This window comes from Hemitrygon akajei, chromosome 25 (genome assembly GCF_048418815.1).
Source record: "Hemitrygon akajei chromosome 25, sHemAka1.3, whole genome shotgun sequence".
Classification (NCBI taxonomy): domain Eukaryota; kingdom Metazoa; phylum Chordata; class Chondrichthyes; order Myliobatiformes; family Dasyatidae; genus Hemitrygon; species Hemitrygon akajei.
Window position 1 is genome coordinate 6,736,101 of NC_133148.1, and position 16,249 is coordinate 6,752,349.

At 47.1% G+C, this 16,249-nt stretch overlaps 2 protein-coding genes across 2 annotated transcripts in view; both read left to right on the forward strand.

Annotated features, from left to right (window-relative positions):
• LOC140716345 (snake venom vascular endothelial growth factor toxin ICPP-like) overlaps positions 1-5,487 on the forward strand; it is a 94,338-nt gene extending 88,851 nt beyond the window's left edge. Inside the window, exon 7 of the mRNA XM_073028990.1 lies at positions 335-5,487. Coding sequence (XP_072885091.1) covers positions 335-374 — 40 coding nt within the window. The 3' untranslated portion in view covers positions 375-5,487. The remainder of the gene's footprint in view (positions 1-334) is intronic.
• Positions 5,488-10,111: 4,624 nt separating this feature from the next.
• Positions 10,112-16,249, forward strand: part of LOC140716343 (CLOCK-interacting pacemaker-like) — a 30,349-nt gene continuing 24,211 nt past the window's right edge. Inside the window, exon 1 of the mRNA XM_073028984.1 lies at positions 10,112-10,295. The gene's annotated coding sequence lies outside the window, so the exon portion shown is untranslated. The remainder of the gene's footprint in view (positions 10,296-16,249) is intronic.

Sequence of the window (16,249 nt, forward strand, 5' to 3'; positions counted from 1 at the left end):
AATACCATTAAGCAAGGGGTCCATGGACTCTAGGTTGGGAACCCCTGTTCTATTCTGAGGCTGTGCCCTCTGGTCCTAGACTTGGCTCACTGTAGGATACATCCTATAAATGAGAATTTTAAAATGAGGATTTATAAAAATTAAGGTGTCAGACCTTAAATTAAGGTCTCAATAGATCTTCATTCATCTCTGAGATGATAGATAGTGGAAACATTGGATTAGAACAAGGGGTAGAAGCTTTCTCCAGTTTGGGCTTCTGTATGACTCCAGAGTTGGAAGGCATAGAACAAGTTTTACCTTCCTTACGCATTCTTTCCATCTCTCTTCCTTTCAGATGCCCCATCATGAGGAGGAAACAGCCCCAGACAGCCTGAGAAGAGGATGATGGTGGCCACTGGACCCGGGGGGGGGGGGGGGGGGCTGCGATTATTGTCTGAGCCATGGAGTGATGTTGAGAAGGAGTCTCAGCGTTAATGAACAATTGGTGACGGATTCCTTGTGCTGCTATGACGGAGAAAGGGAGGGGATTAAACCTTGTCCTTTCTGATGTGACTATACTTGGTGAACAGGAGTCCCTTCACTGAGAAGGTGGAAGGGGCTGGTGGCAGAGAAGTCGGACAGTAAGGACAGGTCCCTTTGACAACTTTCAACTCATCCCAGAACTGCTTCCTTCTGCCAAACTGAAGTATCTCTTCATTGGAGAGAATTGCTATCATCAACAATGCAAGTGTACTGTAGAATGCACAGGCAGCATTCCCTATAAGTATTTAAATTACAGTCAAACATTCGAGTGCTGCATTTGAAAAAGTTTGTGTCTGAGTCTGTTTTTAAATTCCTATCAATTTTAGTTCCAGTGAAACAATGAAGATGACTTCTCCTTTGTAGACTGCTCAGCATGGTTTACAGACAGTGATGCATTTTGAACAGCACAGGACAATTGCCTTTTGCCCAATGGTGGAGGCACACTGATAGAGCTGGTTTTTTATAGCACAGCTGACCCGGGTTTGATCCTGACCCCAGGCGCTGTCTGGTAAATCTCTGTATCTACACAGATTTCTCCAGTTTCTCTGGTTTCTTCCCACATCCCAGACATGTGGGTTATTACATTAAATGGCCACTGTAAAATGTCCCTAGTGTGTAGGTCAGTGGTAGAATCTGGGAGGAGTTGATTGGAATATGGAGAGAATAGTGAGAGTGGAAGTGGGGGGCTTCTTGTTGGCATAGATTGGATGGACTGAAGGGCCTGTTTCCATACTATACAGCTCTATGGTTCTCTATTAATCATTGTTTAACAGCATGATTCAATCAGTCCCTGCCACCCAATTGCACCCATGTGACCAATTAACCCGTATGTTTGGGGGTAAACTGGAGAACTGGCAGGAAACCCATGGGGTCATGGGAAGAGCATATAAACTCCTTATAAACAGCAGTGGGAATTACTGGGGGAAGCTGACGTATGGTGGGACAGTGGGTCATTGGCCACTGTATATTGTAGATGGGTGGCAGGAGAACCAAGACGGAGGTTGGTGGGCATGTGTGAGGGAATGGGCCTTAAAGAAATAGGATTGTTGTGAGAAACCAGCGTTGTCTAGATGGGCCAAAAATCTAGACAATCTGTGTCAGAAGGAAATGTAGGTAGAGACAGGGCTAGCATTCTAGTCTCCTCCTGAGTTGTAAGAAAATATGAGAAACATGAGGAGCCAGGAGACAGTCTAGTCTCATCATTCCAAACACTTAATCCAGGCTGGTGTGTAGTGATCCCTGCTGTTGTTTGGTTCTGCAAAACAGTGTAACACCTGCCATCCATTCAGTCTTTGTTTCCTGCTCTAACCAGCATGAAGGAATTTCCAAGCTAATGGACATAGTTCTACATCAGTACCTATCAGATTTGCTTGTGTTTTATGAATATGTAGACTGAATCCAGTCCTGCATGTACTTGTGCGGCAATGTTTGATCTTTCTTTACTGACTGTATCTCATTCCTGTTCAAACCACAGCACACAGACAGGAATCTAGGTCTAGATCAGAATGCAACAATAACCTGCATTGAAGAGGACATGATATCACAAAGCATTTTATAGGACTGTTTCCAAACAAGGTTTGAGGCCAAAAGAGACAACAGGATACAATACTAACAGTATTAACCAGAACATTGAAGGAAGATGGGCAGCTGAGCTGACGTCGTACAGGTGTACAAGATGAAGATTAAAAATGAGATCTGGGACCATGGCAGAATTTAAAAAGGAGGGTGAAAATCTTAAAGTCAAATTGCTGTTTAACCAGGATCTCATAATGTTATCAAGCAGATGGGTGATGGTTGAGCAGTACTGATGTACAAGGTTGGCTGGAATAATGAATATAGAACATATGTTACAGGCCCTTCCGCCCACGATGTTGTGGCAACCTTTTAAACTACTAAAAAAATCAATCTAACCCTTCCCTCCATTTTATTTTCATCAATGTGCGTATATAAGAGTCTTCTAAATGTTCCTGATGGATCTCCCTCTACCACCAGTCTGTGTTAAAAAACACAAAAAGACCTCCCTCTTATGTTCCCAACCCACCCCCATACTTTCCTCCAATCACTTTAAAATTATACCTGCTCGTATTACTCATCTCCACCCGGAAACAATCTCTGGCAGCAAATATGACAAATGTATTTATAACAATCCAACACGCATCTTGAAGTACAAGTGCTGTAAACCTGTGGCACTTTATAGAGACGCTGCAAGGAAGCTGATATTGTAAGGAGGGATGGGGGAAGTGCATTTGTTAGTGATATAGGAGTTTTGAACTAGAACTCCATAACTAGCCTTCTCTGCCTCTCCCTCATCATTAAAACCTACTCTTTAACCAACCTCCTAATCTGGCTCAGTATTGAACCTCATTAGAAGCAACTTTGGGTTAATTTTAAAGTTTCTTAAAGTAGGGATTGCACAGTGGAGCAGCAGTTAATGACCTCCAGTGCTGTCTATGTGAAGTTTGTATTTTCTCCCTGTGAACAGAACATAGACTCTTCCTCCCTTGATCCACGCTCCTCTCCTATCAGATTCCTTCTTTTCCAGCCCTTTGCCTTTCCCACTGACCTGGCTTCACCTTCTAGCTAGCCTCCTTTCCCTCCCCCCACCACCTTTTTATTTTGGCATCTACCCCTTTCCTTTCCTGCCCTGATTAAATATTTTTGCCTTTAGTGTCAACAGTTTATTAATTTCCACAGATGCTACCTGACGTGCTACATTCCTCCAGTGTTTTGTGTGTGTTGCTCTGGATTTGAAGCATCTGCAGAATTCCTTGTGTCTATAGAACATTACAGCTCAGTACAGGCATGTTGGCCCACAATGCTGTGCAAATCTTTTAACCCATTCTGAAATAAGTTTAACTCTTTTATCCCACATAGCCCCCCATTTTTCTATCATTCATGTGACTATCTAACAGTTTCTTAAATGCCCCTAATGTATCTGCCTCTACAACCAACCCCAGCAGTGTGTTCCATGTACCCACCACTCCCTGGTTTTCTGGTTTACTCCCACATCCCAAAGGTATGCAGTTTGGCTAGTTAATTCTCTGCTGTAAGTTACACCTAGTGTAGGTGGATGGTGAAGGAATTGATCAGCATGTGAAAGACAGGGTAACGGAATGAGGAATGGGGCTGAGAGGATTTGCTGTGACAGCTGTCATTGACCTCTAGGTTGAGGTTGAGACCAAGTGGCCTCTAGGTTGAGGAATTTTGAAAATGTGAGAAATAAAATCGGAACCAATCAGAGTTGTGGGATCTGACTGGAAATCAGGGCCATGCCTACCTATATAATGTTGAGTTGCAAACAATATGCTGGAGGAACTCGAGACTTGAGCAACTACTGTTGGGGGAAAGTAATCATCAATGTTTCAGCTTGAAATTTCTGGCCCAAAATGAGCTCCAACATGTTACTTGTTGCTCCAGATTCCAGCATCTGCAGTCTCTCGCGTCTTGTGTGGAATATTCAGTTGCTTATCCTGTTTAGACAAAAAGGCAAGACACTGCAAAATGTACCAGAGGGGCAAGCCTTGATTTCCATTTTAACCCTTTAAACCCACCACACACATCTCACACAAGAAACCTTGTGACTGCAAATCACTAAACTGCACATAAAATATCAGAGAACTAGGCCTTTCAGCCCATTGATTCTGCTTTGCCATTTGATTGTGGCTGATCTATTTTCCCTCTCAGTCCCATTCTCATGCCTTCTCTCTGTTACTTTTGACCCCCTTACTAATTATGTATCAGCCTCTGCTTTAAGTATACTCAATGACTTGCCCTCCAGAGATGGCTCTGGAAGTAAATTCCACAGATTCACCATTCTCTGGCAAAAGAATTTCCTTCTCATCCTTGTTCTAAAGGGACATCCTGACATGCTGGAAATTTGAAGCAAAATCGGAAATCAGCTGGAAATGTTAATTCTGTTTCTATCTTTACAAATGCTACCTGGCCTGTTGAGTCTTTCTGCCATTTTCTGTTTCAATACTAGTGGTGATGTTCACATACAAAATTGACATTTAGTTTATTTTATTTTGACTGCCTTACTTGGTTGAAATTAAGGCATCTCATTAATAATTGAAAAGCTCTCCCTAGCAACTAACATTACCTGGTAGACCTACTCCCCCTTTTAAGAGAAGTGCAGTTCTATAGATATTAGCTGTCCACTGTTTAACTTAACTAGAGTCAACTGGGGACTTGATTTATATATATATACACAATATCGTGTATGGAGCAGGACGCAGTTTAGCTGTGATATTCAGTTCGTTGACCCAAATCAGGTTTAATATCATGGCATATGTTGTTTTGCAGCGGGCAGCAGTACAGAATAATAAAAACCATAAATTATAACAAATATGTATTGGAAAAATATCAAATAAGTAGTGCAAAAAACAGAGGGAAAAATACTCAGGAAGTGTTCATGGGTTCATTGTCTGTCTGATGGTGGATGGGAAAGAAGTTGTTTCTGAAACATTGAGCGTGAGTCTTCAGGCTCCTGTACCTCCTCCTTGATGGTAGCAATGAGAAGAGGGCATGTCCTGGGTGACGGGGGTCCTTAATGATGGATACCACCTTCTTGAGGTATCACCTTTTGAAGGTGCTCTGGATGCTGGGAGGACAGTACCCATGGTGGAGCTGTGAGTTTACAACTTTCTGCAGCTTTTTCTGATCCTGTGCAGTGGCCCCTCCACACCAGACTGTGATGCAACCAGTTAGCATGCTCTCCACAGTACATCTGCAGAAATTTGAGGGTTAGTACTGCTTGGATTGATACGGAGTCTGTTGAACTGGCGAAGAAGAGCTTATACACACAAAATGCCATGTCCTTGGAAAACCGGTCTCTTGATTCTAGACCCAGATACAAGCTTATTATAGAATATTGTGAATTATTATTTTTACTGGAAAAGAAATTAGAGGTTAAAATGTACCAATGCTTATTACCCTGGAAAATTAAAACTTGTGTTATTTGAATAATGTTGTTCTCTCTTGGGCTAATTATTTCTTATCTGCTTTTAAGAATGGAATGTTTAGACATGATATTACTGGGATAAAAACAAGAATGGAAATTCAAACATTTCTCCCAGGGTCAAGATGCTCTCAGGCCCACAATTTGAGTGCCCTCTCCTAGTTGTGGATGTACAATGCGGGAGGGCCCAGTGGTTGACCTGAACGGCTCCCTTGCTTTCTTCCATCTCCTTTCCATCAAGACCATGTACAGTTTGGCTGTGTATTCAGTGAAAGATTAGGGATTATTTTATTCAAACATACACTCAGTGTCCACTGAATACATGATCATGGTCTTCTGCTGCTGCAGCCCATCCAGTTCAGAACATGCTGTACATTCAGAGATGCTCTTCTGCACATCAACATGATTGGTGTAAAGGTGAACCTCAAAGTGGCCACAGACTGTATATCACAGTACAGCACAGGAATGTCTCACTGTCTGTATCCACCCCAGTGCCAATCTAACTATTCATATTTGCCTGCACTTGGGCCATATCCCTCCATTCCCTGCCTATTTGTGGTTCAAGATTCAAGTACATTTATTATCAAAGAATATAAATTATACAATCTGGATTTGTTTGCTCACAGGTAGCCACAAAGTAAGAAACCTGAAAAAACCCAACTGGAAGAAAAAAATAAAAATAAAAGACCAACACAATGTGCAAAATACGAGTCATGCAAACAATTGAAGCAAATCAAAATGGAGTCCTCAGATCCAAATCCTGGTGCAGCCTAGAGCAGGCCCAAAGTTCATCATATGAAGCACAGTAGCCAGGGCAGTCTTCATAGCCCCAGTGCCATGGAGATGAATATCATGGAGAATGAGTGAAACTGGCTTTCATCCCCACCATGGAACAGCGAAAAGCTCCACGCCCTGGAGAGAGGAGTGAACATCGCACAGTGGAAGTAAAATCACCTCTTGCCTCCAATCTGGGCCAGCATTTAAAAAGTCTAAACAGCATATTGTACCTCACACTAAGACCCAGGCACCACCGCTGTGAAAGGCCCCAGGCTTAGGCTATGCCACCCAACAACTTGCTCCAGGCCCAGATTTCACCCCGGGCCCAGATTTCACCCCGGGCCCGGGTTTCACCATCCAGCCCGAAGCAGCTCTCAAGTTCTTCCAATCAGCTTGGCGCCTAGAGCAGTGCAAGCTCACACCTGGGCCAGCTGTACCAGAATCAAAATTGAATCTCATCTGGCTGCAAAATGTTCCTACCTAGACAGCACTATTGTATCAGCTTACACCATCTCCACTGGCAAGTGTAATACTAGGGAAAGCAGGAAGCTTCTACATTCACTGAGTAACTAGTCTCTGAAAACACGAATTTATTCCTCAATCTCACTTTATTGACGTGCACAAGGAGAACAGCTCTGGCCCTGTCAAGAAACTGTTCTAAAGTTAAAACAAAGAAATGCCATTTTTGTACAGAAATTGACTAGTTGGATACAGATATTGATGAATCCATAACTTTGTGGGTGTCAAATTCCAATCAATCACACTACACACAGGTGTTAATACCCAACAGAATCTACATATTAAAGGCCAATTAGGAACAGGGGTCCTAAAGTAGGGGTCACCCTAATCCTTTGTTTGCATCCTCATCTTAGAATGCCAAATGGCTTCAGCCCTCCACTGTGCTAAGGCCTCCCTTGCTTGCATGTTAACTGCAAACTATTCTTGCCAAAACATTATCTTAGCCCTTGTCTTGTTTTGGAATCAACGCTTCTGTCAGTTTAGGCAAAAAAAAAGCTTCATTGAGCAGCATTGTTGCCACATTGTTGGAGATGTGGAGAAAGCGAACCAGCTGAACAACTTCTTCAACAGGTTCGACAGCTCAATCTCATCCTCACCGCAGAAATCCACACCAGGCTTACTTCCCTCACAGGAAAATAGCCACTCACAGGAGACCTTGCCCACGCCCAGGATTACGGCTGCACAGGTGGAAGGTCAACTGAGGAAGATCTGTACCAGCAAGGCGGCTGGATCGGATGGAGTTTCCCCAAGATTACTGAGGGCCTGTGCGACTGAGCTGGGAGAACCACTACAGCGCATCTTCAACATGAGCCTGGAGCAGAGAAGAGTACCCAGACAGTGGAAAACATCCTGTATTGTCCCGGTACCGAAGAAACCACAACCAAAGGAGTTGAATGACTTCAGACCTGTTGCCTTGACGTCGCACGTGATGAAGACCATGGAGCGGCTGATAATACAGAATCTGAGGCCACAAACCAGGCACGCCCAGGATCCTCTTCAGTTTGCATATAAGGAGAAGGTGGGAGTGGAGGATGCTATCACGTATTTGCTGCACAAATCACTCTCTCACCTAGATGGGGTCAGTTGTGCTGTGAGGATTACATTCCTTGACTTCTCTAGTGCCTTTAACACCATCCAGCCCAAGATCTTAAGGCACAAACTAACGGAGATGGGAGTAGACTTCTCACATGGTGGATTGGATAGTGGACTACTTGACAGATAGACCTCAGTATGTGCGGTTGGGAGACTGTAGGTCTGACACGGTGGTCAGCAGCACAGGAGCGCCGCAGGGAACCGTACTCTCTCCGGTCCTGTTCACCCTGTACACATCAGACTTCCAATATAACTCGGAGTCCTGCCATGTGCAGAAGTTCGCTGATGACACGGCCATAGTGGGGTGTGTCAGGAATGGACAGGAGGAGGAGTATAGGAAACTGATACAGGACTTTGTGATATGGTGCAACTCAAACTACCTGCGTCCCAATATCACCAAGACCAAGGAGATGGTGGTGGACTTTAGGAGATCTAGGCCTCATATGGAGCCAGTGATCATTAATGGAGTATGTGTGGAGCAGGTTAAGACCTACAAGTATCTGGGAGTACAGTTAGACGAGAAGCTAGACTGGACTGCCAACACAGATGCCTTGTGCAGGAAGGCACAGAGTCCACTGTACTTCCTTAGAAGGTTGGCGTCATTCAATGTCTGTAGTGAGATGCTGAAGATGTTCTATAGGTCAGTTGTGGAGAGCGCCCTCTTCTTTGTGGTGGCGTGTTGGGGAGGAAGCATTAAGAAGAGGGACGCCTCACGTCTTAATAAGCTGGTAAGGAAGGCGGGCTCTGTCGTGGGCAAAGTACTGGAGAGTTTAACATCGGTAGCTGAGCGAAGGGCGCTGAGTAGGCTACGGTCAATTATGGAAAACTCTGAACATCCTCTACATAGCACCATCCAGAGACAGAGAAGCAGTTTCAGCGACAGGTTACTATCGATGCAATGCTCCTCAGACAGGATGAAGAGGTCAATACTCCCCAATGCCATTAGGCTTTACAATTCTACCGCCAGGACTTAAGAACTTTTTAAAAGCTATTATTAATGCTTTTTGAGATAGTGATTTAGATGCATATCATATTTTCTTACTGAGTTAAGTATTGTATGTAATTAGTTTTGCTACAACAAGTGTATGGGACATTGGAAAAAAGTTGAATTTCCCCATGGGGATGAATAAAGTATCTATCTATCTATCTTCTTAGCCAGAAGGTTATAAATACATTGGCATATCTGGGGGGCCCAATAGTAAACTCTAGGCAGTGTTCCCAGTGCAGGGTTGAGGGAATGTTGAACCGTCAGAGATGCCATCTTTCAGACCAGTTGCTAAATTGTCTGCACTCTCGGAAAAGACACCAATGCAGAAATACAAAACAGCGCAGGGAAGCTCAATGTTCAACAGCACATACACATCAAGATCCTCTTAAAGGAGCCTGCAGCTTTAATACAGGTACAAAAAGAACAGTAGGTTTAAAAGACAAATCGTAATCTGCTGCAGAAAGAATTAAAAACACAAGATGCAGTCTAACTATTACACAGAATCATGCACACACATGGTAGTGATTATCATTGCGCAATCTGTGTTAAGTTTATGATCTGGAACTACATAAACACAAGAAATTCAGCAAATCCTGAGCAGCATAATGAATATGCCGGAGGAACTCAGCAGTCAGACAGTATCTGTGGAGAGGAACAGACTGTCGACGTTTGGGGCAGAGGCCCTTCATCGGTACTGGAAAGGAAGGGGTAAAAAAGCGGGGGAGGGGTGATAGGTGAAACTAGGTGGGTGGGAAAGGCAGAGAGCTGGAGAAGACGGAATCTGAGAGGAGAGGAGTGGACCTTGAGAGAAAAGAGAGGGAAGCGATGTGAATTACATAATCAGCTTGCATCGATTTTAGGTTCAATTGCTTTCCTTCTTGTTCATATCCAGACATAAATAATTTCATGTCGCCGGTGGGAACTTTTGTAGCATCAGCCGAGGTTACCTGTCCACAGGTTTCGGTTGAGACCGTCCCTCCAGCGTGAAAAACTCGCATCGCGCCCGCAGCTGGCCTCACGTTGCACCGCACGCCCGCCACCGTCACCCGGAGCTTTGCTGGAGGCGCGTGTCCGGTTGTCAAGGAGACTGTCTGTCAATCGCGCCGCCCTCACGAGGCAGAGCACGGGATTCAAGGGCGCAGTCGAGCTCGCTGAAGGAACTGTGCCTTTCTGACTGGTCCGTTCCACGAAGAGCGGGTTCCTATTGGTTGATAGTGTTGTCATGGGCGGGCGTAGTGCCACCTCGGTAGCAGGTTTGGATTGGATGAGAGATGGCGCCGTGCTGAAGCTTCAGGAAGACGGTGGAGGCTGGGAGACCTGGTTGGAACCGGTGGTGCGAGGGAGAGAGGAACCTTCTCGTATTCTTAACCCGGATCGAGAGATCCACAGTTGCCAGACCGCCCGAGGGACCGGCAGGCGGACCTGCACCAGCGAGATCCGGTACGGAAGTACTGATGGCGGAGGGAGGGATGAGGGGAGTGTATAAGGGAGTGAGGGGAGGGAACGAAGGGGAGAGCATTAAGGGGGTGAGGGGAGGGAACGAAGGAGAGAGCATTAAGGGGGTGAGGGGAGGGAACGAAGGGGAGAGCATTAAGGGGGTGAGGGGAGAGCATTAAGGGGTGAGGGGAGGGAACGAAGGAGAGAGCATTAAGGGGTGAGGGGAGGGAACGAAGGAGAGAGCATTAAGGGAGTGAGGGGAGGGAACGAAGGGGAGAGCATTAAGGGGGTGAGGGGAGGGAACGAAGGGGAGAGCATTAAGGGGGTGAGGGGAGGGAACGAAGGGGAGAGCATTAAGGGGGTGAGGAGAGGGAACGAAGGGGAGAGCATTAAGGGGGTGAGGGGAGGGAACGAAGGGGAGAGCAATGAGGGGAGGGAACGAAGGGGAGAGCATTAAGGGGGTGGGATGGAACGAAGGGGAGAGCATTAAGGGGGTGGGGGGTGAGGGGAGGGAACGAAGGGGAGAGCATTAAGGGGGTGGGGGGTGAGGGGAGGGAACGAAGGGGAGAGCATTAAGGGGGTGGGGGGTGAGGGGAGGGAACGAAGGTGAGAGCATTAAGGGGTGAGGGGAGGGAACGAAGGGGAGAGCATTAAGGGGGTGAGGGGAGAGAAGGAAGGGGAGAGCATTAAGGGGTGAGGGGAGGGAACGAAGGAGAGAGCATTAAGGGGGTGAGGGGAGGGAACGAAGGAGAGAGCATTAAGGGGGTGAGGGGAGGGAACGAAGGAGAGAGCATTAAGGGGGTGAGGGGAGGGAACGAAGGAGAGAGCATTAAGGGGGTGAGGGGAGAGAAGGAAGGGGAGAGGGGAGGGAACAAAGGAGAGAGCATTAAGGGGGTGAGGGGAGAGCAATGAGGGGAGGGAACGAAGGGGAGAGCATTAAGGGGGTGAGGGGAGGGAACGAAGGAGAGAGCATTAAGGGGGTGAGGGGAGGGAACGAAGGGGAGAGCATTAAGGGGGTGAGGGGAGAGCATTAAGGGGTGAGGGGAGGGAACGAAGGAGAGAGCATTAAGGGGTGAGGGGAGGGAACGAAGGAGAGAGCATTAAGGGAGTGAGGGGAGGGAACGAAGGGGAGAGCATTAAGGGGGTGAGGGGAGGGAACGAAGGGGAGAGCATTAAGGAGGTGAGGGGAGGGAACGAAGGGGAGAGCATTAAGGGGGTGAGGAGAGGGAACGAAGGGGAGAGCATTAAGGGGGTGAGGGGAGGGAACGAAGGGGGAGAGCAATGAGGGGAGGGAACGAAGGGGAGAGCATTAAGGGGGTGGGATGGAACGAAGGGGAGAGCATTAAGGGGGTGGGGGGTGAGGGGAGGGAACGAAGGGGGAGAGCATTAAGGGGGTGGGGGGTGAGGGGAGGGAACGAAGGGGAGAGCATTAAGGGGGTGGGGGGTGAGGGGAGGGAACGAAGGTGAGAGCATTAAGGGGTGAGGGGAGGGAACGAAGGGGAGAGCATTAAGGGGGTGAGGGGAGAGAAGGAAGGGGAGAGCATTAAGGGGTGAGGGGAGGGAACGAAGGAGAGAGCATTAAGGGGGTGAGGGGAGGGAACGAAGGAGAGAGCATTAAGGGGGTGAGGGGAGGGAACGAAGGAGAGAGCATTAAGGGGGTGAGGGGAGAGAAGGAAGGGGAGAGGGGAGGGAACGAAGGAGAGAGCATTAAGGGGGTGAGGGGGAGAGCAATGAGGGGAGGGAACGAAGGGGAGAGCATTAAGGGGGTGAGGGGAGAGCAATGAGGGGAGGGAACGAAGGGGAGAGCATTAAGGGGGTGAGGGGAGGGAACGAAGGGGAGAGCATTAACGGGGTGAGGGGAGAAGGAAGGGGAGAGCATTAAGGGGGTGAGGGGAGGGAACGAAGGTGAGAGCATTAAGGGGTGAGGGGAGGGAACGAAGGTGAGAGCATTAAGGGGTGAGGGGAGGGAACGAAGGAGAGAGCATTAAGGGAGTGAGGGGAGGGAACGAAGGAGAGAGCATTAAGGGGGTGAGGGGAGGGAACGAAGGAGAGAGCATTAAGGGGTGAGGGGAGGGAACGAAGGGGAGAGCATTAAGCGGGTGAGGGGAGAAGGAAGGAGAGAGCATTAAGGGGGTGAGGGGAGGGAACGAAGGGGAGAGCATTAAGCGGGTGAGGGGAGAGAAGGAAGGGGAGAGCATTAAGGGGTGAGGGGAGGGAACGAAGGAGAGAGCATTAAGGGGTGAGGGGAGGGAACGAAGGAGAGAGCATTAAGGGGGTGAGGGGAGGGAATGAAGGAGAGAGCATTAAGGGGTGAGGGGAGAGAAGGAAGGGGAGAGGGGAGGGAACGAAGGAGAGAGCATTAAGGGGGTGAGGGGAGAGCAATGAGGGGAGGGAACGAAGGGGAGAGCAATGAGGGGAGGGAACGAAGGGGAGAGCATTAAGGGGGTGAGGGGAGAGCAATGAGGGGAGGGAACGAAGGGGAGAGCATTAAGGGGTGAGGGGAGAGCATTAAGGGGGTGAGGGGAGGGAACGAAGGGGAGAGCATTAACGGGGTGAGGGGAGAGCAATGAGGGGAGGGAACGAAGGGGAGAGCATTAAGGGGTGAGGGGAGAGAAGGAAGGGGAGAGGGGAGGGAACGAAGGAGAGAGCATTAAGGGGGTGAGGGGAGAGCAATGAGGGGAGGGAACGAAGGGGAGAGCATTAAGGGGGTGAGGGGAGAGCAATGAGGGGAGGGAACGAAGGGGAGAGCATTAAGGGGTGAGGGGAGAGAAGGAAGGGGAGAGCATTAAGGGGTGAGGGGAGAGAAGGAAGGGGAGAGCATTAAGGGGGTGAGGGGAGGGAACGAAGGGGAGAGCATTAACGGGGTGAGGGGAGAAGGAAGGGGAGAGCATTAAGGGGGTGAGGGGAGGGAACGAAGGTGAGAGCATTAAGGGGTGAGGGGAGGGAACGAAGGGGAGAGCATTAAGGGGGTGAGGGGAGGGAACGAAGGAGAGAGCATTAAGGGAGTGAGGGGAGGGAACGAAGGAGAGAGCATTAAGGGGGTGAGGGGAGGGAACGAAGGAGAGAGCATTAAGGGAGTGAGGGGAGGGAACGAAGGAGAGAGCATTAAGGGGGTGAGGGGAGGGAACGAAGGAGAGAGCATTAAGGGGTGAGGGGAGGGAACGAAGGGGAGAGCATTAAGCGGGTGAGGGGAGAAGGAAGGAGAGAGCATTAAGGGGGAGAGGGGAGGGAACGAAGGAGAGAGCATTAAGGGGGTGAGGGGAGAAGGAAGGAGAGAGCATTAAGGGGGTGAGGGGAGGGAACGAAGGGGAGAGCATTAAGCGGGTGAGGGGAGAGAAGCAATATGTACAACAAGCTGGAGGAACTCAGCAACTTGTGCAGCATCTGTGGAAACGAGCAGGGTTTCGGGCCGAGACCCTTCGTCAGGACTGAAGAGGGAGGGGGCAGGGGCCCTATAAAGAGGATTGGGGGAGGGGGGGAACGAGAAGACTGGTAGGTACCAGGTGAAAAACCAGTAAGAGGAAAGATCAAGGGGAGAGCATTAAGGGGGTGAGGGAATGAGAGGGTCGGTTGAGGTGAGGGATATGGGGTAAGAATGAGGAGGGGGTGTAGAGGGGCAGTTAGAGGAGTGAGTGATGCTGGTAGATGAAATGTGTGCAGGGGATGGTGCGGTTGGACAGGTAATGAAAGGGAGAATTGCTCCAGCTGGCATGGACTCAGGTGGCTGAATGGCTTCCATGGCACAACAATTCTGATTCTGATTTCCTGCAGTAAGGCAGACTTGAGTTCATTGTGGAAATTTAATGACCTATGGTTTTATTTGTTGTTGGGATCACTGGCGAGGCCAGTATTTATGGCCGATCACTTATTAACTTGCTTTAAGAAGGTGGAGTGAGCACCCTTCATGAGTCCCTGTGATCCATGTTCTGAATGTACTCCCACTTTTGATAAAGGAACAGCAGTATTTCCAAATCTGATGGGCCAAGTGTCATATTTTCAAGTTTGTGGTTAATACAAATCAAGGATTATGAGCAAGAAGGAAAATACAAAGATTGGCAAAGACATGGCAGATGGAATTTTATGTGGAAAAATGATTCATCGCTGAGGCTGTGGACACGTTTTGGGGAACTTTGAGACTCATGTTTTAGGTGTTTCTGGATTCTGGTTACACTTTCCCTGCTGTTTTTGAGTGTTGTGATCGATGCTGACTGGGACGTTTTGGCAAAGAATGGCATTGTGGATTAGCAATGTGGTACTGAACTAAACTAAATACCACTGGACTCTTGGTTTAATGTTTGGTATTCAATGTGTTGTTCACTTGCTTTTTGACATTTATGCTGTTTGGTTTTTTGCACGTTTGTTGTTTTCTTAACTGGGTTCAATGGTGTTTCTTTCTATCATGGCTGCCTGAGGGAGGATGAATTTCAGAGCTGTATTGTATACTTAATTTGATAATATACAGTTGTGTACTTTATTGCACTAAAAAAACAGACTATTTTTCAAAAAGTAATACATTGGGGTATATTCATTTTCAAACCGGCCCATGCAGTCTTGTATACAAACCTGTGAATACTGATATGCAGGCACAGCAAGCAACAAGGAAGACAAATGGTTTGTTGCCATTATTACCAACAGGCTTGAGTACAAAAGTAAAAGTGTCTTACTGCAGTCTTAGAGGGCCTTGTTGAGATTGCAGCTGGAGTATTGGTCTCCTTATCTTAAGAAAAATATACTGGCATCAATGATTCATCAATTGATGAATCTGGTTTATTGAATGTTATGAAGAGATTAAGGCTCAGCCTATATTCTGTAGCATTTGGAAGAAATAGAGGTGATTGCATTGAAATGTATAAAATTCTTACAGGACTCAACAGAGCAGATGCTTCCCCTGGGTGAAGTGCCTAGAACCAGTGGCCATGGTGGCAGAAAATAAAGGGTTTACCAGTCAGGATTGAAATGGGGAGAGATATCTTCACTCAACTTGCGAGATTTGGAATTTTGTGTCTCAGGCGGTTGTGAGGCTCTGTCACTAAGTTCGTTCAAAATAGATTGATAGCATTTGAGAATCTGTGAAGATAGTGTAAGCTGAGCTGTGATCTCAATAAATGGAGAAGTTGGCTCAAGGAACCAGGTGACCTTTTTTCCTATTCCTAATTCGTACCATCTTTGAACATCTACTTCCTTGATGTTCCTAAATATCTGCTACCCTTATATGGATTTGACAGTCTTATTTAGTGTCTTTTTTATATATAGAAAAATTTCTGATAGTTTTGCTTGAATTTGCTTGCTGTAATTGGAAATGTCAATCATGTGTTGTGCTTCTGTGATTAGCTGGTTCATGTTCAGTCACCCATATCATACGTTATTTTCTAGAAGAACTTTGTTGGCCTTCAACCTAGTCATTTGCTCAGTAAGGCAAATAATGAAAACTTATAGTGTACTGTACATGTTGGGTTTGGCCAGCATATGCTAAATAGAATAGATTTGGGACAAATTTGGTAGCCCAATACTGAGTATTTTTGATGCACTGTGGACTATCAGAAATATTCAGCACTGCTATCTGAAATGTCATGGCCTCCTTTGTCTCGTACACCATCATGGGATTGGGTGTGAGATGAACTAAGGGATTAGATGTTCTCTGTTTTTACCATAGTGCAGAACTTATTCAAGGATTGCCTTCTTGGAAGGGATGCATATTCAACAAACCTGTGCCGACCAACTGGCTGGCATGTTCATAGAAAACATACAGGCCTTCGGCCCACAATGTTGTGTGAAGCAGCCATCGTCAGAGCTTGAGAAGGAGAGGATTCGCAAGCTTTTTCAGTTTTTTAAACAGCCAACTAATTGGGAGTGGAGGAGCTGAAGACAGCCGGTCAGCTAGCGTACTATAAAAGAAGTATCGTCTAGCAAAGCGGCCATCGTCGGAATGGACTGAGTCAGAGCGCGACAGCTTTGGC